The sequence below is a fragment of the Pezoporus wallicus genome, unplaced genomic scaffold (genome assembly GCF_028554395.1).
Source record: "Pezoporus wallicus isolate ANWC-B61680 ecotype Strahan unplaced genomic scaffold, APGP_CSIRO_Pwel_v1 contig_12604, whole genome shotgun sequence".
In the NCBI taxonomy this organism is placed as follows: Eukaryota; Metazoa; Chordata; class Aves; order Psittaciformes; family Psittacidae; genus Pezoporus; species Pezoporus wallicus.
In genome coordinates this window covers 231,508-259,115 of record NW_026638783.1, presented here as the reverse complement: position 1 = coordinate 259,115, position 27,608 = coordinate 231,508, and the positions used below count along the sequence as shown (strand labels likewise).

The window sequence follows — 27,608 nt, the reverse complement described above, 5'->3', positions numbered from 1 at the left end:
TGCTGCTCGATGACCTAAACCATTGTCTTAAGCTGTTTTAGCTTCTCCAAGTACATTATGGTCACCCCAATGTAAATCACAGGCTTGAGAAAAACCTTTTTGCCAGGTCCTGGCGGGGTGGTTCCTGTCTCTGAAGCAGAAAATGCATTGGAAGAGAGAATCCTGTGAAACAAATTAAGTGCAAATAATTCCTGTCCTGGGTAGTCATTGCTTGCTGCAGCTTTTTAAGTGAGCACGGAGGTGCTGGGGCTCTGGAAGGGCTCAGATTCGCTCTGGTGTTTGGGGATTTGCTTTGCTGTGCCATAGTTTTGCCTGGAGAGACCTCGGTGGTGGAGTTCCCACAGCCAAGTGCTGCTTTCCTGCCATCTGGATTAGGAGCGATATCACTAAGGAGACATCAGAAGTTAGACAGCGCCGAAAATCCCAATTGGGTGGCATTTCCTCATCCTTTGGGCTGTGCCACGTGTGTGGAAAACACACGTGGAGAGGCTTGGAGAGATGTTCTCACATGGGGGGGTCCATGTGAGCATGGGCTGGGGCACCCAATGTGGACCTTGGCAAGGAAGCAGAGCTCTTGGGTTCTTGCCTCTTTGGTGTCAGTGTGTCCTTGCTGGAGGAACCCTTGTTTCAAGTGCAGCATCTCATTGTTAACCCCATAAATCTCTGCCTTGCTCAAACGCTGTTGAAGCCATTGCCAGCTCTGGGTCTGTGCTGGTTCTTCCTGCTTCGGGGCCAGGCCCCGGGTTTGGCAGCGGTGGGGTTAAGGAGTGAAGGTGATGGAGGAAGCAGAAAGTGAAGGGATGCTTTGGGAAGCTGCTTTGGGAGGCATTGCTGGGAGTGGAGCAGATGTCCTTCTGCTTGCCAAGACGTCTGTCCAGCCGCTTTGCCCAGGGGGGACGCCTCACTCTGCGCCTTCTCCTGCCCAGCAAATAGATATTAAATATGAGCCTCAAAGCTGAGTCACCGTGAGGTTAATGAACTAAATCACTGGAATCTTTTATGAGCAATGAAACACAATGTGTTGGCCGTGCTCGCTCCTCGGGCTGTGGCTGTGATTGCCTTTGTAGGGATCCTTGCGCAGCGATGCATGGTGCAGGTGCCTGTGGCCGGGTTTGCTCAGGGCTCCTGCCCTGCTCCGAAGCCCTGGAGTTTGTTTTTTTGCATGCCAGACTTATCAGCCTGGTCCTTTTGTGGCTTTGGCTGCTCTGGCAGCCGGCTCCAGATATAAACAGCCACGGGAGCAGCAGCCAGGGCATCGCTGGTTCCGTGTCACTGTTTGTTTCTTAGAACCGTGGCATAATTTTCCTGGAGCAAACAGCTCCTGGATGGGAAGAAATCACTTGGGAAATGAGGCAAAGAAAGTCAAAGCAGCCCCTTTGCTTGGGCTGGGGACTTTGTGTGTGTTTGTGGGGGGAGGTTTCGCCTGCCTTGTGTTCCTTTGGAGGCCAAGCGTCTGCTGGGTCCGCAGAGCTGTGCCATCCATGAGCTGCTGCTCTGTTAGGAGAGATCCTGCATCCGAGTGGGACTTCCTTGATGCCGTCAGTGTCCATTCAGTCTGTGGCACATGAGGAAGCAGGCAGCTGCCTGCGATCCCTCTGCTTCCCAAAGAGAAGGTGCTGTGCCAGGGCTGAGGGCTCCGCTCCTGCCCAGCGCTGGGTGCAGGGTGATTTGTGCTCTGGGTGGGCTCGTGGTCCAAGGGACCAGAGGAAGTGATGGAGGGCCTCTTTTCCTTTGGTTTTCCCAGGTTTGTCCCTTGGGACCGGGCTGTGCGGCTGCAGGGACCATGCAGGGCGGCCGTCAGCACGGTTAGAGCAGATCCCCAGCTCTGATACTCTGATAAAAGCATGTATCTCCTTCCAGGGAACAGGATTTGCCCTGCTGCCTCTCTTCACAATGGGGTGCTTCATCCGCTCTCCTCCCCCTTCCCTATCGCATCTTTTGTGTTCTGAAAAGCTTTTCCCCACAGGATTCCCAGGCAGGACCATGCCAAATGCGTGGTGCAGTAAATGACTGGCACATTCATTGCTCATTGCCTTTGTCTTTCGAAACACAGCCGGCTTCATGGTGTCTGTAATTTTGTGGTTAACAAACTCCTATGATGTCAGGTCTCTGTTCTCAACAGCATCACTGTGAGAATTGCTTTAGGTTTTCCCCCAGGAGCATCGTTTCCCAATCTGGTGGCTGGCCAGAGCCAGTGCTCTCATTTCTTCACCCATTTGCTCTTTCCACCTTGCCCCAGTGCTTGGAAAAAGGGGATTTACCCATTTAAAAGCAGAGGTGGATGCTTATAGATCCCAAGCTGTGCTCCACACTAGTGGCATCTGTGTTACTGGGTCAAGGCGAGGGAGGAGTTCAAACTTGTGCAACTCCAATGAAATCACTGCAAGGAGCTTCTGCATCTCCTCTAGAGAAGAAAGCCTTTTGTATCTGAATGATTGGAGGGGCTTTAAGAGCATCTCGTGGATTACAAACACCTTTTCTCTCCCGCCCTTCCCATTCCTAGCTGTTCCAGAAGGAGCAAGTGGATCCTCTCCAGCTAAAACTACAGCAGGTCAATGGAGTTGGTCAGGGACTCATCCAAAGCGCCGGGAAAAACTGTGATGTCCAAGGGCTGGAGCATGACATGGAAGAAATCAACACCCGCTGGAATACCCTCAACAAGAAGGTGAGAGCATGGCAGGGGGGGCTGTAACCAGATCCTCTGGGCCCTGTTGGGGTCTGGTAGAAGAAGGGGGTCATTGGCAAGGAGCTGAGGCTCCGGTGTCAATGCATCAGCAGCCTGACGGTGCGGTGGGGTTGTATTTGGGGTACAGGTGGCCCAGCGAGTTGCTCAGCTGCAGGAGGCCCTGTTGCACTGCGGGAAGTTCCAGGATGCCCTGGAGCCGTTGCTGAGCTGGCTGGCAGACACCGAGGAGCTCATCTCCAACCAGAAACCTCCCTCTGCTGAGTACAAGGTGGTGAAAGCCCAGATCCAGGAGCAGAAGGTGAGCAAGCACAGGGTGACAACAGGCTCAGTGGGACCGGGAGCCCTGCACAGCCAGACAGTGTTTTGGGGACCAGCTGTAACAGCAAAGCCTATCTGGGATGTCCACAAGCCTGCTTCTTTCACAGGGACCTCAGAACAGCTTCCAGTATCTGAAGGGGGGCTATAGGGATGCTGGGGAGGGACTCTTCCTTAGGGACTGTAGTGATAGGACAAGGGGTAACGGGTTAAAACTGAAACAGGGGAAGTTTAGATTGGATATAAGGAAGAAGTTCTTTACTGTGAGGGTGGTGAGGCACTGGAATGGGTTGCCCAGGGAAGCTGTGAATGCTCCATCCCTTGCTGTGTTCAAGGCCAGGTTGGACAGAGCCTTGGGTGACCTGTTTTAGTGTGAGGTGTCCCTGCCCATGGCAGGGGGTTGGAACTGGATGATCTTCAGTCCTTTCCAACCCAAACTGTTCTATGATTCTGTGGTGGATCTTCTGGATTCCCACATCCTAATGTAATAAGCAGGTAGCTCCTTTGACCACACTTGCTATCTCTGCTGTCCCAGTCACCAGCGTTGCTTTACCCTCCTGCTGCCTCTTGAAGTTTGCTGCTGGTTTTGCTGGTCGGCCGTGTTTTTCCAGCCCTGCCTTCTGTTTGTGGTGGCAGTTCTGCTGTGTCAGGAGCAAGCTGCTGTTGTAGGCACTGGTTTGGGTATTTGGACAAACTGTAAGACCCGGCCTGAGGCACGCTGGTGTTTGCAGAGATAACAGCCTGGGTTGGCGCCTGCCCTTGTGAGCCAGCGAGGGAAAGTTCAAGTGTGGTCATAGTAAAACATCTCAGAAATGAATTCTTACCAGGGCTTGGCCCGATGTCTTGAGGCTCTGAAGAGGAGATGTATTTGAAGTGGAAGTTAAAACATGATCCCCATAAGTTAGGGGGTGATACGGGGGAAGCCTTTGAAAACTTCCCCGGTGCAGAAGTGCTTTGAATTTCTTTTCAAATAGAAATTGGAATAGAATGGGACTGAACGGGATCGAATGGAATGGGATAAAGTGGAACGGGATAGAATTTAACAGGATGGGATAGAATGGAATGGGATAAAATATTTCAGTTGCAAGGAGCCTACGATGACATCTAGTCCAACTGCCTGACCACTTCAGGGCTGACCAAATTAAAGCATCTCATTATGTTGTTATTATTAGTTTTAAACTGGTTTTGATGGCAGAGGCTGACCCACGGGGCTGGCTTTGGCCTTAGCCCCATCCTTACAAGTGGTTTTCAGCCACAATGAGAGATGCCACCTCTCTGAGGGCTAGAATTGGTTCTGCTGCTCCAGCCCGGTAACCCTGCTCCTTTGGTCTCACTGCTGATGCTGTAAAGCTGCTCCAGCGCCTCCTGGACGATCGCAAAGCCACCGTGGAGATGATCCAGGCGGAAGGCGGCCGGATCGCGCAGTCGGCAGAGCCCGCGGACCGGGAGAAGATCGTGGGGCAGCTGGAGAGCCTGGAGCGGCGCTGGGCAGGGCTGCTGGGCAGCGCGGCCGGCAGGTGAGGGGCAGCTCAGCCTCTGGGCTCCCACGTGCGGGAAGCTGGCGGGGGTTTGTGTGCAGACACATCCTGGAAACAGCTGGAAAACAGGGGAAATCAGAGGCAGTCCGGGAGCTGAAGCTGATAGCGGTGGCTTCCAATGGCAGGGAAGAGCTCGGATTAAATAAATTCCCTGCAGGGGATGGATGTTATTTTTATTCCTTTAAGCTTTAACGTTTAGCTCGAGCAGCAGCATCCTGTTGACACCTTCCTGCTGCCTGAATCTCATTTGTGAGTCGCTTGTTGCTACATAAGCTAATTTTTGAGGTTATGAAATCACTTCTGAAGGCCCCGTTTGACCTTCCCAGTGTTTTAGATCCCTGCCAAGATGGGACTGCCCATATAAGACTTGTATCAGTGCTGGAATGTCTTTGAACAGAAGCTCAGCAGCTCCCAAACACCAAGAGCCCGGCCACAAGCTGAGCATGTCAGAGCATCTCCAAGATAATGATGGGAATGGGTGTAAAGCAGCCCAGTGAGGGAGCCTTTCTGCCTCTTTCCCAGGGGGATGAACTGGACCCAAAGGCACTGCTGCACGAATCAGTTTATTTTGCAGTTTCCCCACGCTGATTTTTGTCCTTGCCTTTGCAGCTTGAATGACAGCGTCCCCACCTTGCTCTGAAGAGGGCTGCTTTGGTTCCCTCTCCCTAATACTCAAAGCCTGGCTCCAACAGGGAGCTGCTCCTTAGTGCTTTATTCCTCACTGCAGGCAGAAGCAGCTGGAGGACATCTTGGTCCTGGCAAAGCAGTTCCACGAGACCACGGAGCCCGTGTCGGACTGGCTCTCCGTGACAGAGAAGAAACTGGCCAACTCGGAGCCCATCGGCACCCAGACTGCCAAAATCCAGCAGCAGATCAGTCGGCACAAGGTAGGACCCAGGAGCTGCTGATGGAAGTGATTGCTCTCAGGTCCTGCTCAGGTGGTTGTTTCTGCCCCAGCGAGGGGGTTTTGGGCACAAATAAGTACGCAGGGAGGTACCCAGGCTGCTTTATGTACAGAGAAGGCTCCAAACCCTAACTCAGGGCGGGTAAATACCAAACTGATGTCTTTGCGCCTTGCAGCCTGTCCGGCTCTGGATAGAAAACCCATTCCTGCTCTTGTGTTTCAAAGAGTCACAGAATATCTCAGGTTGGAAGGGATCATCGAGTCCAACTCCCTGCTCCTTGCAGGACTACCTAAAACCAAACCATCCAACCAAGAGCTTTGTCCAGATGCTCCTTGAATATCAGTCTCGGTCCCTGCACCTCAGAGATGTGCTCCCAACTTGGTGTGAAACCTTTCCTTTATTCTGTTGCAGCGTGCCCATTCACGGATGGGTTTCGTGTCTCCTCCATCCCGTCAATCACATTTCATTGTTTCCGTTTCCCCTTTTGCGTTCGTTTGGTTGTGTTCTCCATTTTTAGTTTTGGTTTGCTCACTCATTTTCCTTTCTGTTGTCCATTTTATCCTCCCGCCATTCAGGCTCTAGAGGAAGAGATAGAGAGCCATGCGGGCGACGTGGCCCGGGCGCTCGGGGTCGGGCAGTCCCTCTCCTCCCTGAGCTGTGCCGCTGAGCGCAGGCTGCTGGCAGAGAGGTTGGAGTCTCTGCAGAGCCGCTACGGCGAGGTCCAGGAGCGGTGCTGCCGGAAGGCAGCGCTGCTGGATCAGGCGCTATCGAACGCCAGGCTCTTTGGGGAGGAGGAGGTGGAAGTGCTCAACTGGCTGGCTGAGGTCGAGGACAAGCTCGGCTCGGTATCCGTAAAGGATTACAAACGGGACGTCCTGCAGAAGCAGCATGCCGACCAGCTGGTATTTTCCATTTTCTTCCATGTTTATGTTGTTTATTTGGTTGCATTTCTCTGTCTTTAGTGCCAGTTCTGGTCTGACTTTAATTTGACATAGCTCATTCCACTCCTGGTTCCACTTCTAGGCTTGGAGAAGCATAAAGAGTTTTCATGTGTTAAAAACAATCGGTATGGCCCCAAAACCCAGGTTTCCCAGAGGGGAAAACATCCAGTTATTCATCTGCTTTGTGAACAATGTCTGGGCAAGCTTGGCCACCCCATGCCTTTAGGAAGCTGGATGCTGTTTCCAAGAATGCGAGCTTGAAAAGCCCAGTGGGTTTTCCAAGGCAGGCTGGCCACCGAGGGAGCGTCTGCTTCCGCTCCTGGGGCCATGGAAGTTCCTTTCAGAAGTGAGGTTATGTCTAATACAAGGGCGAGTTCTTTGCTAACACAGATCCAGTGGGTTGGGTTGGGTTTGCTCTAAGATTGGAGCCTTTTGGTCCTAGAAGTCCCAGTTATGCCCATAGCAGGATGTCTGGACAAGTACCACATCTGATGTTCACCCTTCCCATACTCAGGAGGAGCACTTCATGCTCTCCTTAGCATCTCTGGCTGGCAGGACACAGGGACCTGCCTGCAGGAGGATAACCCCAATCTGCCTTTCCCTCCAGGCTTTGAATGAGGAAATTGTCAACAGGAAGAAGAATGTGGACCAAGCCATTAGAAACGGGCAAGCTCTTCTGAAGCAAACCACAGGTACCACGAAGAGCTGGGGATGCTCTGGCTGATGGGGGGGTCTGGGAAGCCCCTGTCCTCCCCACGATCCTCCCTGGGAAGCCCATGCTCTGCAGTGATACTCTCTTTGAGGGAGGATGTTCTTCCTGAGGTCTCATTTCTTTTTGGATGCTCCCAAAGGAGCTGGTTTGCATCCAGAGCCACAAAGTGCTCCAGCTTAATCCTTTGGACTCCCTTGGTCCCAAGTCTCATAGCTCGGTGCGCGGGTGATTCCCACCAGCGTGGCGATGCTCTGTGCTAAGCAGCCCTGCAACGCGAGGGAGGGTTTTCCCATTGCATCCAGCTGCTAAATCACATGGAAAGAGGTTAAAAATACACCCGGCCCTTTCCTAATATCGCTTTCCCATGCTGAGCATTTGTTGCTGTTGCCACGTGGGTGCGAGTTTGTGTTTCTGAGTGGGAAGAAAGGTCGGGGCGATGCATTTCCTTCAGATGTGGTCTGCTCGGAGCAGATGTCCAGGCCTCTGTCCCTGTGGGAGCCGTGCAGCAGGAAGAGTGATTAGAAAGAATTTGGCTCGCAGTCTCTTGTCCCCTTGGGAATAGCAGTAAAGAGTGAACTGGACCTTTTTTTTCTTGGTACTTGAGAGCTGAGTTATGGTGGTTTTGGGGTTTGTGGCAAAGCCAGGCTTCGCAGCATGATCCCATCCTGTTCCAGGGATGTTGTGCTGGCTGGTAGAGAGTGTCAGCTCTAAGAGCAGCTTCCTGGCTGTTAAAATAGGTTGCAAAGCTGCACTTTGCATCCCTTCCAGGGATGGGGCAGCCACATCTTCTCTGGGCACCCTGTGCCAGTGCCTCAGCACCCTCACAGGGAAGAGCTTCTGCCTAAGAGCTCATCTCAGTCTCCCCTCAGGCAGGTTAAAGCCATTCCCCTTGGCCTGTTTCTGCAGGCCCTTGTCCCAAGCCCCTCTCCAGGATTCCTGCAGCCCCTTTAGTCACTGGAGCTGCTCTCAGGTCTCCCCTTCAGGAGCCTTCTCTTCTCCAGGCTGCCCCAGCCCAGCTCTCTCAGCCTGGCTCCAGAGCAGAGCTTCTCCAGCCTCTAATCCAAACAGGGGAGAACAGGGCAGGTTGCTGCTTAAACCTTCCTTCAGCACCCACAGCCCCAGCATCATTTGCCCCTTGGTGCTGTCTCACAGGGGAGGAGGTGTTGCTGATCCAGGAGAAGCTGGATGGGATCAAGACCCGCTATTCGGACATCACCGCCGCCAGCTCCAAGGCGCTGCGCACGCTGGAGCAGGCTCGGCAGCTGGCCACCAAGTTCCAGTCCACGCACGAGGAGCTCACGAGCTGGATGAGCAGCGTGGAGGATGAGCTGGCTTCCAGCGGGGGACAGTCCCCAGCCAGCGAGCAGATACCCCAGTTCCAGCAGAGGCAAAAGGTGGGAGCAGCACCCGGGCAACGCGAGGGTGGGAGACAGCAGGGATTTGCTTGCTGTGTTGAGAGGATGGGGGATGATGTTCTTGGGTGTCCATGGGTGCCTTCCACAGGAGCTGAAGAAGGAGGTGATGGAGCACAGGCTCGTCCTGGACACGGTGAATGAGGTGAGCCGAGCGCTCTTGGAGCTGGTTCCCTGGCGAGCCCGGGAAGGGCTGGACAAGCTGGTGTCCGACACCAACGAGCGCTACAAGCTGGTCAGTGACACCATCAAGCAGAGAGTGGAAGAAATCGATGCTGCTATTCAGAGGTCTCAACAGGTAATTTAATAACCCCACTGGAGACTGATGGGGTTGCTTGGGAGAGCGGGAGCGAGCGGCTCAGCACCGCTCCAGCCCATGCGGCATGGTGGTTGTGAGAGCACAGCACAACAGGAGAGGGAGATCCCATTGGGAATGCCAAGAAATGAATGGGCCCCACCAGCGGTGCGTGGCAGCCAGGCTGGTTTCTGACCCATCGTACTGTGTGTGGTTTGGATTGGATAACTCTGGTGCAGCACTGTGTTATCCCGCCTGCGGGCTTTAGCTCGCATGGGTGATGGAGAAGGTGTAAAAGCAATGACAGGTGACTTTCAGGCCTGGAAGAGCATCATCCCGTGTTGTGATAGCACAGGGATTTGTTCCAGGTGAACAGTCCTCTCAAGCAAGGCTTGTTCTCCACAGAGTGGAGGCTGTGGAGCTCTCAGAAAACTGTGTCCACCCCAGTGTCCCCTTCTCCCCACATCCTGGCAAGACGTTTGTTCCCCTACATCCCTCTGGGTCCCCCATCTCTCCCACCCTCCCCAGCGTGCTCCATCCCTGCTGCCCATCACTAACCTGTGCTGCCTGTCCTCTCCCGTGGTCCAGTACGAGCAGGCGGCCGACGCGGAGCTGGCCTGGGTGGCTGAGACCAAGCGGAAGCTGATGGCTCTCGGTCCCATCCGCCTGGAGCAGGACCAGACAACAGCCCAGCTGCAGGTGCAGAAGGTACGAAAGCACTTGCTTGGTGAAGAGGGATGGGCTTTGGGTGATGGGATGGGCTTTGGGTGATGGGATAGGGTTTGGGTGATGGGATAGGGTTTGGGTGATGGGTTGTGGTTTGGGTGATGGCTTAGGGTTCAGGGGGTTTACCCTGGGGTTTATGGTGCTGAGCCCAGAGCACCAGGAAAGATTCCAGCACTTGTCCTTGGTAAGCAGATGGAAAAAACAAGGGAGAAAGACAATTTAGAGAAACAAAATGTTGGGCTTCTAAAGGAAGAAGCCTTGTGTCCTGTCATGGCTGTTTAGGGCTGGATGGGTGCTCTTCGCTGTACTTTCAAGGGCTTTCCATGTATCCACTGGAGCAGCTCTCCGTGGATCTTGGAGGCGCTGGCAGCAGGAAGGGTTCAGAGAAAAGTATCTATTGATTAATGAGGGTGCTTTTACATTTGCTTTTTGCTCATTGTTCCTTGCAGTGAGGGACTCGGTTCCCTCCTGGCAGCCAGACGTGGAACAAAGAGGCGCTGGGGGGGTGTTATATCTTCGAGATGAGCTCATCTCAAAGGGCCTGAAAGAACAGCACTTTAAATATAAACGGCCCTTTTCTTCCCTTCGCCAGCCTCAGCGATCAGAGCAGAGCACGGGCTTATTGGGCTTGAAAACAAAAAGGAAACATAAGACATTGTTCTAAGGGAGGGGACTGAACCATTGAGTATCAAGTTAAATTGAGCTCAGCTTGGCTTCCCGCTGCTCATCGCGTGGACCTTGGGAATGGCAAAGTTATTGGTAGATGCAGTTCTGGAGAGTGATGTTTTGGGAGTTACCATGTTGAGTGATGAATGGAGGGTTGAGCTTTTCCTCTGGTGTGGAGCTGGGCTGATTCCTCAGGCCTTTAAAAGACAGAGGTCAATGCGGATGAGTCATGAGAAACCCATGCTGTAATCTGCACTTTCAGCCAGGTTTTCCATGTGCTGCAGGAACCTTGTGCCGAGTTCTGCACAGTCCCTGCACTGCTGAGCTCCCATGGATGGGTCGAGGGGGAGAAATCAGGCTCAGCTCTGATTTCTTTCCTTTCTCTGGATGTTTCCTTCCCGCAGGCTTTTTCCATCGACATTATTCGGCACAAAGACTCCATGGATGAGCTGTTCAGCCAGCGCAGTGAGATCTTTGGGACGTGCGGCGAGGAACAAAAAGCTGTTCTCCAGGTGAGCCCCGCTCTGTGATGGGGAGGGACGGAGAGGGGTGAGTGCTCAGCTTGCTCACAGGCTGAAGTAGTTTCTAATGGCTCCATCTTTAGGAATTCCCACCAGTGTTGGCAGAAATCTCTTTGCATTTATTGCTCTGCTTTATTGCATAGTTTTATTGCAGTGTTTGGGGATTGGGCTTGGGGGGAGCAGAGATTTCTGAGGCTGCTTTAATTGGAATTACAGCCTGTGCACGTGGAAGGCCACCAAAGGCACCTCAGCTCTTCGAGCTCACGGCATGCCCTGGTGCTTGGCCTGGTCCCTTTCCGTCCCTGCCTATAACTCCCCTCCCTCCTTTCCTTTAGGAGAAAACCGAGTCCCTGGTGCAGCAGTACGAAGCCGTGAGCCAGCTCAACTCGGAGCGCTACACCCGTTTGGAGCGTGCCCAGGTCCTGGTCAACCAGTTCTGGGAGACCTATGAGGAGCTGAACCCATGGATCGAGGAGACACAAGCCCTCATCTCCCAGCTGCCCCCTCCGGCCATCGATCACGAGCAGCTCAAGCAGCAGCAGGAGGACATGAGGGTAAGGGGATGCGGCGTTGGCATCTCGGGTACCATCAGTTCTACCTTAATGGAGGCACAGCTCCCACAGGGGTTTTTCATGTTTTTTTTCTGATTTTTTCCCCCCATTCTCTTCTTTTTGGGCATCCTGCCTGTATAATACAATATTATATTGGCCATGAGTGTACCGTGTGAAAATCACTAGATATGTTGGAGCCCTTCTTACTGAAATACAGATGGCACCCAAGGGAGCCAGGCTGCCTTCGGATCTCCTGCCTGATCGTGGCAGGGAAAACTGCTTTGTGCTTTTAGGGGAGAGAGCTGCAAAGCTTTCTCTGTGGTGTTCCCCATGGGGAGGGGAGGGAGCCGGGCAGACTGTGCCAAAGCCATGTTAGGAAGCGGCGAGTGCCATGTGCTTGGCAGATGCTGGGTCAAGAAATCCCCAGCATGAGTTCACTACGAGATAGGATCGCTGCGTTTGGAGTGTCTCATGCAACAGAGGCAGCAGCTTTCGGCAGGTTTCTAAACAAATGTGGGTTTTATCCCCTCTATTCCCTAGCAACTGCGAGAGTCCATTGCTGAGCATAAACCTCATATTGACAAGCTGCTGAAAATCGGGCCGCAGCTCAAGGACCTGAACCCCGAGGAAGGGGAGATGGTGCAGAAGAAATACTGCACAGCAGAGGCCATGTATGCCAGAATCAAGGAGGAGGTGTGTCAGCGGGCTCTGGCGCTCGACGAAGCCGTCTCGCAGTCCACCCAGGTATGCTGCGGTGCCGTGGTGCTGAGTGCTCTTATCACAGTGTCCCAGGGGAGCCACGGGCTTTGAAATGTGGTTTCATTCTGAGTGTTACAGTTGTAAAACCCTTTCTAAGGCCCAGTGTGGTCAGACACCTCCGGGGTAGTTTCCTGCCACTCAGCACTGGCTGGGAAAGGAGGGGAGAAGGCGTTGGAGTCCTGACATAGTAAATAGGGTAATAAAGTTTTACAACCTCAGTAATGATGCTCGTTCAAAGGGGCTGTGTTGGCATCCACCCAAGGTTGAAAGGGCCTCTTGAAAGAGCTTGGAGAGATAAGTTTCCTTTCTGATAAGCTGTGTGTGCAGTGAACAGCCATGTGCTCTTTTGTATGGGCGAGTTAACGGTCATCTCTAGGGTCTGGGCATCTCCAGAGGAGGTCGATGGCAACAGGAGCAGAGATATGAAAGGAAGGGCTGTAGGTGCTAAAGTCCAGAGAGGGGGTGAAGAGTTCCTGCCACTGGAGGTTTATGACCCCCTGGTTGTGTTTCATTTCCCCCTGTGTTAGTAGCACAGTTGGTTTTTGTCATGTCTGGGTGTTTTTTACTCCTGTATTGTGTAGTCACTTCTCTTGGTTTGCACTGTATTAACTCCGAGTTTTTCCCCTCCACCCCCCCTTCCCGTCTCATCTCTCACTCCCATTGTGGAATGTGTTATCTGTGTGTGTTGCTGCCTGTGCCCGTCCTCCCCACATGGTCCCATTTCATTCTTGTGTTGACTGCGCCCCACCATTGCAGATCACGGAGGTAAGCCCCACACCACCCATCCTCACTTACACTCTTCCTTTGGGCTGATTCTGATTTACACCCGGACCTCTAGTCCTGGTCCATGCACAGCTGAGCAGAACATGCTTGAAAGTTAACTCCGGGGGCCTGAAATCCCGTTTCTGAGATGGCTTTTGTTGCGTTGCCGCCTGGTTACAGCCATTGGCCAAGCTTCCGCTGGGAATGCTTCCTGCAAAGCAGAGGGTTTGCTTTTACATTGATGCTCAGAGCTTTCTGCTCTGGCTGCACTTGCTGGTTTGCTCCTGCTTCTTGGCTGAGCCAGCGTGTCCCAGATCAACTTTGCACCCAGAGCCCATCTCCTCTCTGCTGTTGGAGCCTGGGTTTGGCCACCACCAGCACTGGTGTCCTGCAGGGAGGGCCTGGAGCTGGCAGTCGGAGCACAGAGCTGTCCTCCTCCAGCAGAGATGCTTTGGGATCTTTAAGGCCAAAGTTGACTTTTCTTCTTAAGGAAGACAATAGCAGTGAACCCTGCTAGACCCCATCCTCTGTCACTCTTGGCTTTCCGGTTCTGCTTTGGTCAGAGACCCAGCACCGTGGCAGCTCGCTCCTCCCCATGCATGCAGCCTTCACCAGCTCCTGCTCCTGCCGGGGCCATATCCTGCTGCCGTTGCAAAGTGGAGATTCCATCAGCACCAGACACGGTGCTTTTCCAGCAGCATCTCTGCACAGATGCTCAAACAACCGGGAATGGATTTTGGTACCACGCTGCCCATCTGCAGCAGCCAAAAATGGGAGGTTTTGAAGGGTTGAATCTGGTGATAAATCGCTGCTGTGTTTGGTTCACAGTTGCCCGTGCTGGCTCTGTGAGGCTGTGGCTTGTGTGTGGTTTGAGCTGGGGCAGCCTGGGGCTGTTGGCAGCAGAGGAGAGCCGAGGCAGGCACGAACAGGAGGCTCCAGGTCTCATTGCTATTGCAGGCAATGTTTGTCCTCTCCAAGAGGCCGCTGGGGCTGTTGCACACGCAGGGAGCGAGGCAGCGTTGCTTCATCTCCTCTCGCCCTCCCTAATGGACTTGTTCTTCTCCAGTTCCATGACAAGATCGAGCCCATGCTGGAGACACTGGAAGCCCTCTCCTCCCGCCTGCGTATGCCCCCGCTCATCCCCGCCGAGGTGGAGAAGATCCGGGAGTGCATCAGCGAGAACAAGAGTGCCAGCGTGGAGCTGGAGAAGCTGCAGCCCTCCTTCGAGGCGCTGAAACGCCGCGGGGAAGAGCTGATCGGCCGCTCGCAGGGAGCAGACAAGGACCTGGCAGCAAAAGGTATCTCTGGGTGCCTTAAACAGGAGGTGCTGGCTGGCCTCGTAGCTGTGCCCAGCTTCTCCTACCCAAACCACGGCTCTGTCGCTGTTGGGGAGGCTTTGATGTCCACGGGGTGTATTTCAGAGGGTCTCCTGGCCTTAGGAGGAAGGATGCGTGCTCCGTGTGGAGATGTCTGATGCCTGCTTCCATCCGGAGCAGACAGGGTGGTATCAGGGCAGAAAGAAGCGTTTGTGGCTTCTCAGGCAGAGGTTTCAGCTCAGCCAAGCTGAGCCCTCCCCCCTGAGCTGGTCTCTTGTGGCAACGATTGGTGGCCCCTGTGAAACGATTTGCTGGTGTTGATTCAGCATCTAATGGAGGGAAAGAGCATCCCCAGCACAAAAAGACCTGTCAACAGCATTGGCACTAATTGGCACCTTTTTTTGGCAGCTCAAAAGCCAGCTCATGGACCGAGCAAGCGTAGACTTCATGCTAGAGGTGGCCAGAACAGAGGTTCACTGGAAGAGAGTGTGTGGGCAAATTTGCCCTGAGCTTGCCTGCACATAAAGGCTTTATTGCTGCAAGCTGGAGTTTCTCACATCCCTTGGTTCTCAGAGTAAATGCTCTAATAGTTCTGGTCGTCTCTAGTTCCCGTTGAATATTCCTTTGGCTGTTTCTAAGTGGAAAGCGTTTGCAAAATGCTCTTGAGTTGTAAAACGATTTCCTCCTCCACTGAATGTTTTCACTCCCTTCCTCAGTAATCCAGGATAAGTTGGATCAGATGGTCTTCTTCTGGGAAGACATCAAAGCTCGGGCAGAGGAACGTGAAATGAAGTTCCTTGATGTCCTGGAGCTTGCAGAGAAGTTCTGGTACGACATGGCAGCTCTCCTGACCACCATCAAAGACACGCAGGACATCGTTCATGACCTGGAGAGCCCAGGCATTGACCCCTCCATCATCAAGCAGCAGGTGGAAGCGGCAGAGGTGAGGACCGGGGGGCTGTACCGTGTCGGGAGCTTGTCTGCACCCAGCTTGTAAGCTAAACGGGGACAGATCGTAGATAGGAGCATGGCCAGAAGTGGTTGTAAAACGGCTCTGTAGGCAGGCAGGCAGATTATGACATGCTCTTTCCACTGCGATTTGGAGCTACAAGGCAAAAAGCAGAAGTGTGTTTCGCATATCCCTGCCCACCACCACCCCCTGTTCCAGACAAGGAAAGGATGTCTAAATCACTTTATCTGCTCCTGTTTGAGGAAGCGTATCAAGCGTGCGGTCAGACTCGCGTGCCCACTTGTTTCGAGTGACGTGGCAGTTTGCACGGGTCTGCTCCCAGTCAGAACTGGAGGCATCTCCCCAAGTGCTGTCTGGTGTGGGAAGTGTGTGTTTAGATTTCGGTTAGAGCAGGGAGAGGTGTAAAGCTGGATAGGCTTGCATGTGTGTCTTGTTTGTGGGGAAATGCACTTCGGGTGGATTTGACTCCGACCTTGGGCAGCAGAGATTTCTTTATGCTTTGCTAAGTTTGTCCTTGCTGTTCTCCCTTTAAAACCATTCTGGCTTTGCAACTTATTCCTATATTGACAAAATGCTCCTGTAAACAGGATGGCTCTTCTAAACAGCACCCTCAGCCAGGCAGTCCAGGCACGTGTCAAGCTAAATACAGTTGTTCTTAGTTGAGTTCCCCCAACCCCTGCACCCAGCAGCATCGCTGGGAGCAGGTCACTGGTGGTGATGCCAGTGAGCAGGACACCATCATCTCGCTGTGTAACCCCATCCTGGGGTCTGGCACTGGGGCTGTCAGCCAGGGCCCGGGACACCAGAGCTGGAAGGACTGCCCGTGCCTTAGTTCCTAGGGTGATTTTGGAAGAGCATTTAACACTAAACGTGTTTCTCTTGTCACTGTGTCCCATGCAGACCATCAAGGAGGAGACGGACGGCTTGCACGAAGAGCTGGAGTTCATCCGACTCCTTGGAACCGACTTAATTTTTGCCTGTGGTGAAACTGAGAAACCAGAAGTGAAAAAGAGCATTGATGAGGTAGGAGAACCAGCAGCCTCTCCTGCAGGTAACATCAGGTAGGAGGAGGTGGGAGCTCCGCTGGAAGAGCCTAATACATTCTGTGGGCAATTTCTTGTTCCACAGATGAACAACGCATGGGAAAATCTAAACAAAACATGGAAGGAGAGGCTTGAGAAGCTTGAGGAAGCCATGCAATCAGCTGTGCAATACCAAGACACGCTTCAGGTAAGAGGCAGGGTATGGGTAGGCTTTGTGAATCCTCTCCCTGGAGTCGTACTGGGATTTGCACTCACGCAAAGCAGGAAACATCTCCTGGGCAAGTGTTTGCAGCCTCCGGTAGAGCCTGAGCTCAGCAATGAGCTCCATGGAAGAGCAGATATTTGGTTGTATTTGTCATCCCAAATCTGACTCCATTTCTGCATGAAGCAGTAGGATGAGCCCTTTGCTGGAAGCAGGAGAGAGAAGGAAAGAGCTTGGAAATCAAGCAGGCATCTCTGCCCTGAAAGACAAGTTCTGTGGTTGCAGGGTGATGGAGGCAGCAGCCGCAGGAGGAGCCCGTGTTGCCATTCCCTTTGCTAACGATGCCTTTGCTCCTTCCAGGCCATGTTTGACTGGCTGGATAATGCCGTGATCAAGCTCTGCAACATGTCTCCTGTGGGCACTGACCTCAGCACAGTGAAGGAGCAAATGAACGAGATGAAGGTACGTGGGACCGGTTCTCCGGTGCTGGCTTCGCGTCACGGCGCTCGCGCTCCAGGGATTCATTATGGTCTGGTTTTTGTCCTGCTTGTTTTGGCAGGAGTTTAAGATGGAGGTTTACCAGCAGCAGATTGAGATGGAAAAGCTTAATCACCAAGGTGAACTGATGCTAAAAAAAGCTACAGATGAGACAGACAGAGACATCATAAAGGAACCACTGACAGAGCTGAAGCATCTCTGGGAGAATTTGGGCGAGAAGATTGCTCACAGACAGGTAGAGAGATTTGGGCACTTGTAGGTGTGGGGCCGAAACTCACGGGGATGCTCCTCCTCCCTCACCACTTAAACTCTCCTTTTCCATCCCTGTCCTTGCCCAGCATAAGTTAGAAGCAGCTCTCCTGGCACTTGGACAGTTCCAGCACGCATTGGCTGAGCTCATGGCCTGGCTGACCCACACTGAAGAGCTGCTTGATGCTCAGAAACCCATCAATGGAGACCCAAAAGTCATCGAGGTTGAACTTGCGAAGCACCATGTGAGTACCCCTACTCCAGGTACATCTTCACTCTGTTCTGTTGCAGGATTTCCTTTCTCCTGGTTTGAGTTGGCTCAAGCCCATGAGAGCGGGCAGGAATTAACAAGATGGTTTGAGGTGTCCCAGTGTTTGCCCACCCCATCTCTTGTAGAATCATAGAATAGTTTGTGCTGGAAAGGACCTTAAGATCATCCAGTTCCAACCCCCTGCCATGGGCAGGGACACCTCACACTAAACCATGGCACCCAGGGCTCTGTCCAACCTGGCCTTGAACACTGCCAGGGATGGGGCATTCACAGCTTCTCTGGGCAACCCATTCCAGTGCCTCAGCACCCTCACAGTAAAGAACTTCTTCCTTAGATCCAATCTAAACTTCCTGTTTCAGTTTTAACCCCTTACCCCTTGTCCTATCCCTACAGTCCCTAATGAAGAGTCCCTCCCCAGCATCCCTATAGGCCCCCTTCAGACACTGGAAGCTGCTCTGAGGTCTCCACGCAGCTTCTCTTCTCCAGGCTCAACAGCCCCGACTCTCTCAGCCTGTCTCCATACAGGAAGTGCTCCAGCCCCTGAGCATCCTCGTGGCCTCCTCTGGACTTGTTCCAACAGCTCCATGTCCTTTTTATGTTGCAGGTGCTGAAGAACGATGTCCTGGCCCACCAGGCGACGGTGGAGACTGTGAACAAAGCAGGCAACGAGCTGCTGGAGTCGAGCGCAGGGGATGATGCCAGCAGCCTGCGGAACCGCCTGGAGAAGCTCAACTCCTGCTGGGAATCGGTGCTGCAGAAGACGGAGGAGCGGGAGCAGCAGCTCCAGTCCACTCTCCAGCAGGTCAGGGGGGTGCTCCCGTGTGCCGTGGATTGGGGCTGCTTCCCCCTTTGCTTTGGGGAAGAAATAAAGGGGGAAAGACTTAGAGAGATGTTGGGAACTTTTTCGTGCCAAGTTTTTCACCTAAATCTTAGTCCTGGAGGGTTCTGAAGCAGGGCAGGGACCAGGCACACGTGCTGAAGGATATCCCATATATCTCCCAGCCTGGTGCCTCCAGCTCTGCCTCTTTATCTGGTTCTGAATCAGACGCAGCGTTAACCCTGGCGCATGATCAATGGTGGCTGATGTCATCTGATCCTGATTCTGTGTTCCTGAACAGGCCCAGGGTTTCCATGGTGAGATTGAAGACTTCCTCCTGTGGCTAACGAGGATGGAGAGCCAATTGTCGGCATCAAAACCCACAGGAGGGCTGCCAGAAACTGCCCGGGAGCAGCTCAATGCCCACATGGTAATTTCCTAGGAGAGACTTTTTTAATGCTTTTAGTTCAGCAAGCTCCTGTCAAATACCAGCATTGAAACGTCTGCCCTTCTGTATCTGATGGGAAGGAAAGTGCTTTTCTGGTCTCTTTGAGCAGATAATTCTGCACCTGATGCCTGGTACAGGTGCCGTGGTGCTTTAACCACCTTCCTCTGCTCAAAGTGACGCACTGCTGTCATTCCCTGCCTGCCCTGAGCTTCATTTTCTCACCACCCTGACTTGCAGCCAGCCGTGGCCCCTCTCCAAGCTCTTCCCTTGTCTAACGCCTCGGTGCTGCCTCCCTTGCAGGAGCTCTACAGCCAGCTCAAAGCCAAGGAGGACACCTACAGCCAGCTGCTGGCCAAGGGGCGACTGATGCTGCTGAACCGCGACGACACGGGCTCGGGCTCAAAGACAGAGCAGAGCGTAGCACTGCTGGAGCAGAAGTGGTGCCTGGTCAGCACCAAGATGGAAGAGAGAAAGGTAGTGTTGGTGGGGATGTCCGCCCTCACCCCATGAGCTGGTCTGGCAGTGGTTGCTCCCTGCTTTGCTAGTCTGTTGTCCCAGGAGGGATGGAGCCGGTGAGGGCAGGAGAAGAGGCTGGGGTTTCCTTTTGGACACCTTTCTGTGCTGTTCAGATTGAGTTTGTGCTGCCTGAGTGTCAAACTGTTAGTGTTTCCTCTAGACAGTCATCAGAGTTGGTTAAGTCCCACAGAAGATGAGGGTAAATTTTGTTGTGGGTTAATAGGAGAAATGGGAAGAAACCTCCCGCTTTGAACAGCTTTGTTGGTCCCCCACAAGACAGCAGGCAGAGCCCTCCTGTGAGCTGCCTCCATCCGAGGCTTTTGGCTGGCGATGAGATAAACCAGGGCACACAGTGGTCTCAGCCCAGAATAAGTGTGTGGTGCTGCAGCTGCTGCCGTTGAAACCCCATCCAGCTCACTGAGCCGCGCTCCCATGGCGATGCCGCTGGCAGGAAGCTGAGGGTGACGCAGCTGCTTGCTCGGGTGCTCATGAAGGTCTCCCCTTTCAGAGGCCCTTCTTGTTTGGAAAGGAAGCGTTGGCTTTCACCAGAGCCCCCTCCCCGCGGTAGAGAAGCCGTGTTCCCGGGCTGAGGCGAGGAGGTCCCTTTAGAGGGACGTTCCAGCAGGGACACAAAGGCTGCCTCTGTCCGCGGAGCCGCGCATCGGGAGCTCTCACCCTCCATGCTGTGTTTTCTTCCCCTTCCCTTTTTGCCTTCCCGCTGCTGCAGGCGAAGCTGGAGGAGGCGCTGGCCCTGGCCACGGACTTCCAGAATTCCCTCCAGGATTTCATCAATTGGCTCACGCTGGCCGAGCAGAGCCTGAACATCGCGCCCCCGGCCAGCCTCATCCTCAGCGCCGTGCTGGCCCAGATCGATGAGCACAAGGTACCGGTGCCACCAGCAGCCAAGGGCTCGCCGGGATGCAGGAGGGAGCAAGGGTGGCTCCTCACCTGCCCTGCTCGCAGGCACGGCTCCCCTTACACAGGGCGCATTTTGCCGTTCGCAGGTGTTTGCCAATGAGGTGAATGCTCACCGGGACCAGATCATCGAGCTGGATCAGACTGGGAACCAGCTGAAGTTCCTCAGTCAGAAGCAGGATGTGGTGTTGATCAAGAACCTGCTGGTGAGCGTCCAGTCCCGCTGGGAGAAGGTCGTGCAGCGCTCAGTGGAGCGGGGACGGGCTCTTGATGATGCCAGGAAGCGAGCTAAGCAGGTGAGAAACATGGGAAGGGTGTGACAAGAGCCTGGGGTATATCCAGCTTTGGAGGGCAGGAGGTCCCAGGACCAGACAGGGACTTTGGGACACCACCAGTGTTAAGTTTCAGACTGGCTCCTGTTTCTTTGCAGTTCCATGAAGCTTGGAAGAAACTGGTGGATTGGCTGGAGGATGCAGAGAATCACCTGGACTCAGAGCTGGAGATTTCCAATGATCCCGACAAAATCAAGCTCCAGCTTTCCAAACACAAGGTAGAGTTTTGGCAAAGCAAAACTGGTGCTGAACGCTGGGGGAAAGGGTGCTTTGTTGGGTGGGGAGCAGGGCAGCATCTCCCCTGCTGTGAGGGCAGGGGAAAGGAATGTCAGTGCTTACCACTGCCATGGAAAACGTTCCTGTGGGGATCTTCACTTCAGAGAGCCAGGGCCAGGCTTCCTGAAGCACCTTTGCTTTCTCTCTGGTTCCCAGGAGTTCCAGAAGACGCTGGGGGGGAAGCAGCCCGTCTACGACACCACCATCAGAACAGGCAGAGCCCTCAAAGAAAAAGCATTGCTTGCGGATGACACTCAAAAGTTGGACAATTTGCTGGGAGAAGTCCGGGATAAGTGGGACACAGTGTGTGGCAAGTCTGTGGAAAGGTGAGTCCAGCCCCAGCCTTGTACCCACAGCACTTGTTGGGCCATGGCAATGGCTAAACACACTGACCAGGCACATCTCCCGGGGTGGCTGGAGGAGGCCACTGGAACGTGACAAAAGGAGGTGACTTTGTGCATGGAAGTTCATGGGGATGTTGCTTTTCAGGCAGCACAAGCTGGAGGAAGCCCTCTTGTTCTCTGGCCAGTTCATGGATGCTCTGCAGGCCTTGGTGGACTGGCTCTACAAGGTGGAACCCCAGTTAGCTGAAGACCAACCTGTCCACGGCGACCTGGATCTGGTCATGAACCTGATGGATGCTCACAAGGTGAGAGTGTTGTTTCCAGCTCTGCTCTGAGACACAAGATGGGTTTGTCTTCCCCAAGAGCCAAAGAAGAGAGAAACTTTGCTGCAGAGCTGCCTTGCTTTGCTGCAGTGGACAAGGAGGGCAAAACAAGTGGGAAGAAGCTTTTGCATTACTGGGAAGGATACAGGAGCTGGGGCTCCATTCTTCTGAGGTGCTGCTAGTCAGATCTGTTGAAGGTTTAGTTTGGAAAGGTGGCTGGATTTATAGTCCTGGATAAACTTTGGCCATGGCCATTCTCCAGCACGTCTCGGAGACTGGGTTTGGATCAGCTTGTACATTGAATTCCCTGCACAGCCGCTGTGTTGCAGGGCCTGGAACTTGTCTGCTCCAGGTCACAACTGCTTCTACCAGGGTGTCAAGTTGTTGTACCTACACCAAAACATGCTCAGGAGCTGCCTGTTCTGCCTGGCTTTCTGCCTGCCCTCCCATCACACCAGGTTGGGTTGGATCCCTGATGTGGGCGCAGAACCGTGTTCCAAACTCATTTCATTCACTCCTTCCATATGAAACACCCCGCCGGGACCGACCAGCCCTGCTCAGCTTCTGCCCTGTGTCCCTGCAGGTCTTCCAGAAGGAGCTGGGGAAGCGCACGGGCACGGTGCAGGTTCTGAAGCGCTCCGGCCGGGAGCTCATTGAGAACAGCCGCGACGACACGACCTGGGTGAAGGTGCAGCTGCAGGAGCTGAGCAACCGCTGGGACACGGTCTGCAAGCTGTCCGTGTCCAAGCAAACCCGCCTGGAACAGGCCTTGAAGCAGGTGAGCAGAAGGCTATGGCTGGGAACGGGCTCAGAGAGCTTTGCTGGGCTCCAGCTTTGAGCCTCAGCGAAGAGGTTTTGCCCCGTGCCTGATCTGGCTGAGCAGGGCAGCCCAGCCCCGCAGCAGTTACCAGGGGTTGCTGCAGAGCAGCCAGTGGCTGTCAGTTATTTACTTATTCTTTACCCCAAAGAAGAGCCAATAAAGGCTGATCTGAGAAGGGAGAACGAGCAGATCTCACTGATGTGCACAGCAGGATTAGAGCTGTGATCAGACTGTCCAGGCTGGGGTTTGCTGATGTCCAGTGCAAGAAAGAGACCTGGATTGGAGCTAAAAGGGGGTCTTCAGCCACTGCAGGACCCATCTGCTGGTGCTGCACAAACCCAGGCCAACAAATAGGACTTCTTTCCCCTCTTTTAATTTGTTTCCCAAGTCCCTCTCAGCCCTTTTGTCTCCCCAGCTCCCAGCAGGGGTTCGAGCAGTGTTGCAGGAGGAGGAGACCTGATGCCTTTGCTTTTGTCGCTGCAGGCAGAGGAGTTCAGGACGGCCGTGCACATGCTGCTGGAGTGGCTCTCGGAGGCAGAGCAATCCCTGCGCTTCCGAGGAGCGCTTCCCGATGATGCCGAGGCGCTGCAGTCCCTCATCGACACGCACAAGGTACTGGGGAGCTCTGGAACTCAACCTGAGCAAGGCTGCTGGGGGAGCATGTTGCTAAATCCTTGACTTGGGCCTTTCAGGAGTTCATGAAGAAGGTGGAGGAGAAGCGAGCGGACGTGAATGCAGCCGTGGGCATGGGGGAGGTCATCCTGGCCGCCTGCCATCCCGACTGCATCACCACCATCAAACACTGGATCACCATCATCCGAGCCAGGTTCGAGGAGGTGAGTGCACCGGGTGTCGTTGGGGAGGGATGGCTGCAGGGGTTCCTGCCCAGAGCCGGGCTGATGCTCATCCCTGTGCTCCCAACAGGTTCTCACATGGGCAAAGCAGCACCAGCAGAGGCTGGAGTCTGCACTTTCGGAGCTGGTGGCGAATGCAGAGCTTCTGGAAGAGCTCCTGGCTTGGATCCAGTGGGCTGAGACGACTCTGATCCAGCGGGACCAGGAGCCCATGCCACAAAATATTGACCAGGTCAAAGCCCTCATCTCCGAACACCAGGTGAGCCCAGTCCCCAACACGGGGGGCACTTGGGATTGGGGCAGGAAGCGGGTTTCTTGCCCCTCCATGGGAGAGGCATTGACCTCTCTTGGAAGTCCCTATTAAAACAGGAGGTGACCCAATCAGAGCTGTCACCTGAGAGCAAAGCCAGCCCAGGGGATGAGCTCCAGCATTTGCAGATCCAAGCCAAGCCGGCGCTGTGCAATAGCTTGGCCACAAGCTTACCTCTCCTCTATGGCCTTGCCATGTCCCAGCAAGGACCTGGAGCAAGAGGAGACCAAAACCGTCTCGAAACTGCCAAGGTTTTCTTGTCCCTTCTGTATTTCCACAGTCCTTTATGGAGGAGATGACACGGAAACAGCCGGACGTGGACCGGGTGACGAAGACGTACAAGAGGAAAGCTACTGAGCCCCCCCACGGGCCTTTCATTGAGAAGTCCCGCAGCAACAGTATGTGCCTGCTTGATCCGTGTGATGATGGGAGGAAATTAAATGCATAGGGAACTAATTAACTTTGATTATCAATTAATGAGGCATCCTGCCTTGACAGGCACCAGGAAGGCAGTTGAGACTTGTTAGGAGGGGAAAATCCAGGTGGCAGTTGCCAAAACCCCTGTGCTGGGGTGTGTGGAGCTCGTGCTGTCGCTGCTCTTCCCTTTCTCTGCGGTTGCTTTGAGATGAGGTTTTGGGTCTTTTTTGGTGTTGTTTCTTGAAGCCGGAGTCCAGTGTGAATTCCCAAGTGCAGAGGGAGCGCTGGGGAGGTTGGGTGTAGAGCCATCCATCACCATGTCCTCCTACTCGGGGACACTGCATCCCTTCGGAGAGCAGCCAGCAGGGACCGCTCAGACTGGCTGAAACCCATCGCCACCACCTCAAACAATTCCTTTTCTCCCTTTTCTTCCAGGAAAATCCTTGAGTCAGGCCGCCCCCCCCAGCATGCCCATTATCTCCCAGTCGGAAACAAAGAACCCCCGGATAAACCAGCTCTCGGCCCGCTGGCAGCAGGTCTGGCTGCTGGCGCTGGAGCGGCAGCGCAAGCTCAACGATGCCCTGGACAGGCTGGAGGAGGTAACAGTCCCCGGCTGCTCGGGGATGGGGAAGGGAGCAGTGCTGTGGGTTGCTGTGAAGCATTTCACATTAGTGCTGCCTCTTGAGTTGCCCACTCTTGCAGGCAGCTTCTGCTGCCTGGCTGATGGTATGCCTACAGTATCAAGGCTGAAAGCTACCTTCTGTAATGAACTGCCTATTAATGAACTGCTTCATGCCCCTGCAGTCGGTATCTGTAATGACAGCCAGGCCTGTACTCCTAGTGCTTAGTTTAACAATTACTGTCTCTATCTTTTCCAAACATCTAATGTCATTTTTGTTTTTATTTATGCTTAACAAAGCAGCTATGCCCAGAAGTGAGTGTTTTTGTTTTCTGTTGCTTTTGCTGTAGGTCAGTTCAGTTTATGCGTATTAATGTTTTTTCTTTGTTGCTTTGAACTCCCAAGAATGTTGAGAGGAAAAAGAAAATGCTCAAAAACAATGGCATTACCTTGTTGTGAACTGCTTGAGCTTGGGGGTGGGTCATGGGAGCCCTTTCGGTGGGGTGGGCAGGATAAAAAGGGTGTTGGTTTAAACTGGAGGGTGAGTGGCTCAGCTGAGGCCAGTGGCAGAGCCACAGGGTTTGTAGAGCTGAGCTGTGCCCCAGCCACTGTCTTACCTGGAAGATGAGCAAGAGATCCCTTCTTTGCTGCTTAGAGGGAAAGGGAAAAGGGAGCAACGTGCCCAAAATGATGCCAACAATGAGTATTCTTCCCAGGCATCATCCCCAGCTTCCCAAGCAAAGACGGGGTGTGTGTGTGTGTGTCTGTGTGCAAGTAGCTGATACCTCTGCCTATGTGTACATATACCAGCGTGGGGGATGCTGCATCCCATGTCCATGGGTCCATGGTGCGTGGTCCACGTGGTGGCTGTTGGCTACGCCGTGTGTCCTTCTGTCTGGAAAGTCAATTTGAGTGGCCCCCTCATCTGGATAAACCCAGATGAGCCTTCCAGGAGGGTGGGAGGTTGCTTTCGCACCAGGAGCTCGGCACAGGCTCAGCTGGAGGCTGGTGTTTGAGGGTGCTGTCGAGCCGGGGGTGCTGCTCCCTCAGGGATTTTCCCCCCTGACTCCCATGGGTTTGCTTCCAGTTGAAGGAGTTTGCAAACTTCGACTTCGACGTCTGGCGGAAGAAGTACATGCGCTGGATGAACCACAAGAAATCCCGCGTCATGGACTTCTTCCGGCGCATCGACAAGGATCAGGATGGGAAGATCACCCGGCAGGAGTTCATCGATGGAATCCTGGCCTCCAGTAAGTGCCTGAAATGAGCTCAGAAATGGCCACCTCCATGTGACGAAGTTGGCCCTGCTTGAGGACTGAGATGCTGAAGAAACTGGGTTCAGCCTGGAGAAGAGAAGGCCACGGGGAGACCTCAGAGCAGCTCCAGTGCCTAAAGGGGCTGCAGGAAACCTGGAGAGGGGCTTTGGGCAAGGGCCTGTAGGGACAGGCCAAGGGGAATGGCTTTAACCTGCCAGAGGGGAGATTGGGTGAGCTCTTAGGCTCTTCCCTGTGAGGGTGCTGAGGCACTGGCACAGGGTGCCCAGAGAAGCTGTGGCTGCCCCATCCCTGGCAGTGTTCAAGGCCAGGTTGGACACAGGGGCTTGGAGCAAGCTGCTCCAGTGGAAGGGGTCCCTGCCCATGGCAGGGGTTGGAACTGGAGGAGCTTTAAGGTCTCTTCCAACACAAACCATTCGTGATTCTATGCTGACCATGCTCTCACATCTTCGATTGTGATGAGTGAGGTTCCTGTGTCGGTTGCTCATTTCCCTCTCCTTCCAGAATTCCCCACGACGAAGCTGGAGATGACAGCGGTGGCTGATATCTTTGACCGTGATGGTGATGGCTACATTGATTACTATGAGTTTGTGGCTGCTCTCCATCCCAACAAGGATGCCTACCGCCCCACCACTGATGCCGACAAGATTGAAGATGAGGTAAAGCACCAGAAGAGACGGGTCCTCAGGGCTGTTGGGGTAGTTCAGGCTGTGGAGAAGACAAAAGGGAGTGGGGAAAAAAGGATCATGGAGGTGCTGAGCCAAAATAATCACCTGGTTCTGACAGAACCCACCGTGGTTTTGAAGGAAAGGCTGCTTAGGTCTGTGTTTTAGCCACGAGACTCCCCAAATCCCGGTCCCTCACATCTCTCTGTTGGTGATGGCAGGTCACCAGGCAAGTGGCCCAGTGCAAGTGTGCCAAGAGATTTCAAGTGGAGCAGATCGGCGAGAACAAATACCGGGTAAGGCAGAGGGGGCTGAATCCTGCTCCCCATTCCCAGCTGGGGCAGGGGCATCACCGGCGGGGTGCCGGGCACCTCGTCCTCCAGCTCCCAACAGAGGTGGCTGGGCCATGTTTGCCTAGCACCGTCCTCGGCCCCAGGGCGTTCCCTGAACCGGGAGAGCATAAAAGTGTCCCTGTTCTGGGGCAGCCGTCCCTGTGAAACGCTGCATTCAGCGCGCCCGCAGCCGCCCTTGAAGTGTTCCGTGTGGATGAGTGTGCCTTCCGCCGTGTTTTTCTTAGCTTGCTCCCCACCAAGGGAGGATAATTTCCTTAAAGAATCTCTTTGTACCCAGCTCGCTGTTTACCTTTGGGATCCTTCACCGAGGTGAACCGGTGACAGAGCTGGCAAGCTGGGTCCTGCCCTCTTCCTGGTGGCGGGGCCGATGCTCCGGCCGGGAGGAGCGGAGCCGCAGCGCTCACCCCCTGCCTGCACCAGGCTCCCTGAGCTCCCACCCAAGTATCATAAACCCTATGGATCTCTAACTACCTGCAGTTAACAGTTCTCATGGTTATTGCGCTGTTAATCCCATTAAATGTTTTTCTTGTTTTTCTTTCCCCTCCTTTCCCTCTCAATTTTCCTCCCACCCCACCATCTCCCCTCCCTCCGTAGTTCTTCCTCGGCAATCAGGTACAGTTTGCCTTGTGATGCTGCCTCTCACCTCCTGAGTTCTGTTAACAAACGTAGCTCTGTGTGTCCTGTCCTTTGTCGCTGTGGGAGGATGTGATCTGTGAGCGCTGCTCAGCAGAGCCTGGTACAGGGGAGCGCCTGGGCTGGGAGGGCCACCTGGAAAACAGAGTGCACTGGGCAGAAAAAAAAAGGGGGAAATTCAATGGGAACAGCAGGATTTGACAAAAATGGAGAGAGATTTCCTCACCGTGGCTCCTTCCTCATATACATTGGGGGTGCTGATGGGAAGCAGTGGCAAATCACAGCACCCTGTGTGGGGAGCACCTACCTGCATGAGGTCTGTACCAGGCTCTGGGTGGGTTTGGATCCCAGTCA

At 54.0% G+C, this 27,608-nt stretch overlaps 1 protein-coding gene across 9 annotated transcripts in view; it reads left to right on the top strand.

The window, feature by feature from the left end:
• MACF1 (microtubule actin crosslinking factor 1) overlaps positions 1 to 27,608 on the top strand; it is a 134,706-nt gene that overhangs the window by 100,296 nt on the left and 6,802 nt on the right. For 6 of the 9 annotated variants that reach the window (XM_057412545.1, XM_057412551.1, XM_057412549.1 and 3 more), the window contains 37 exons: positions 2,504 to 2,665; positions 2,814 to 2,984; positions 4,352 to 4,518; positions 5,267 to 5,426; positions 6,020 to 6,346; positions 6,993 to 7,077; positions 8,250 to 8,491; positions 8,601 to 8,807; positions 9,393 to 9,512; positions 10,601 to 10,708; positions 11,053 to 11,271; positions 11,809 to 12,012; positions 13,856 to 14,087; positions 14,822 to 15,048; positions 15,976 to 16,098; positions 16,204 to 16,305; positions 16,681 to 16,782; positions 16,880 to 17,053; positions 17,157 to 17,312; positions 17,943 to 18,140; positions 18,457 to 18,585; positions 18,904 to 19,077; positions 19,847 to 20,002; positions 20,124 to 20,330; positions 20,465 to 20,584; positions 20,799 to 20,968; positions 21,132 to 21,291; positions 21,893 to 22,087; positions 22,613 to 22,741; positions 22,822 to 22,965; positions 23,054 to 23,242; positions 23,574 to 23,691; positions 24,146 to 24,309; positions 25,417 to 25,579; positions 26,108 to 26,262; positions 26,490 to 26,564; positions 27,216 to 27,233. In XM_057412545.1, coding sequence (XP_057268528.1) covers positions 2,504 to 2,665; positions 2,814 to 2,984; positions 4,352 to 4,518; positions 5,267 to 5,426; positions 6,020 to 6,346; positions 6,993 to 7,077; positions 8,250 to 8,491; positions 8,601 to 8,807; positions 9,393 to 9,512; positions 10,601 to 10,708; positions 11,053 to 11,271; positions 11,809 to 12,012; positions 13,856 to 14,087; positions 14,822 to 15,048; positions 15,976 to 16,098; positions 16,204 to 16,305; positions 16,681 to 16,782; positions 16,880 to 17,053; positions 17,157 to 17,312; positions 17,943 to 18,140; positions 18,457 to 18,585; positions 18,904 to 19,077; positions 19,847 to 20,002; positions 20,124 to 20,330; positions 20,465 to 20,584; positions 20,799 to 20,968; positions 21,132 to 21,291; positions 21,893 to 22,087; positions 22,613 to 22,741; positions 22,822 to 22,965; positions 23,054 to 23,242; positions 23,574 to 23,691; positions 24,146 to 24,309; positions 25,417 to 25,579; positions 26,108 to 26,262; positions 26,490 to 26,564; positions 27,216 to 27,233 — 5,952 coding nt within the window. Of the gene's footprint in view, positions 1 to 2,503; positions 2,666 to 2,813; positions 2,985 to 4,351; positions 4,519 to 5,266; positions 5,427 to 6,019; positions 6,347 to 6,992; positions 7,078 to 8,249; positions 8,492 to 8,600; positions 8,808 to 9,392; positions 9,513 to 10,600; positions 10,709 to 11,052; positions 11,272 to 11,808; positions 12,013 to 12,783; positions 12,793 to 13,855; positions 14,088 to 14,821; positions 15,049 to 15,975; positions 16,099 to 16,203; positions 16,306 to 16,680; positions 16,783 to 16,879; positions 17,054 to 17,156; positions 17,313 to 17,942; positions 18,141 to 18,456; positions 18,586 to 18,903; positions 19,078 to 19,846; positions 20,003 to 20,123; positions 20,331 to 20,464; positions 20,585 to 20,798; positions 20,969 to 21,131; positions 21,292 to 21,892; positions 22,088 to 22,612; positions 22,742 to 22,821; positions 22,966 to 23,053; positions 23,243 to 23,573; positions 23,692 to 24,145; positions 24,310 to 25,416; positions 25,580 to 26,107; positions 26,263 to 26,489; positions 26,565 to 27,215; positions 27,234 to 27,608 lie in introns of all 9 variants that reach the window. The other 3 variants (XM_057412554.1, XM_057412552.1, XM_057412553.1) reach the window with 2 other exon arrangements.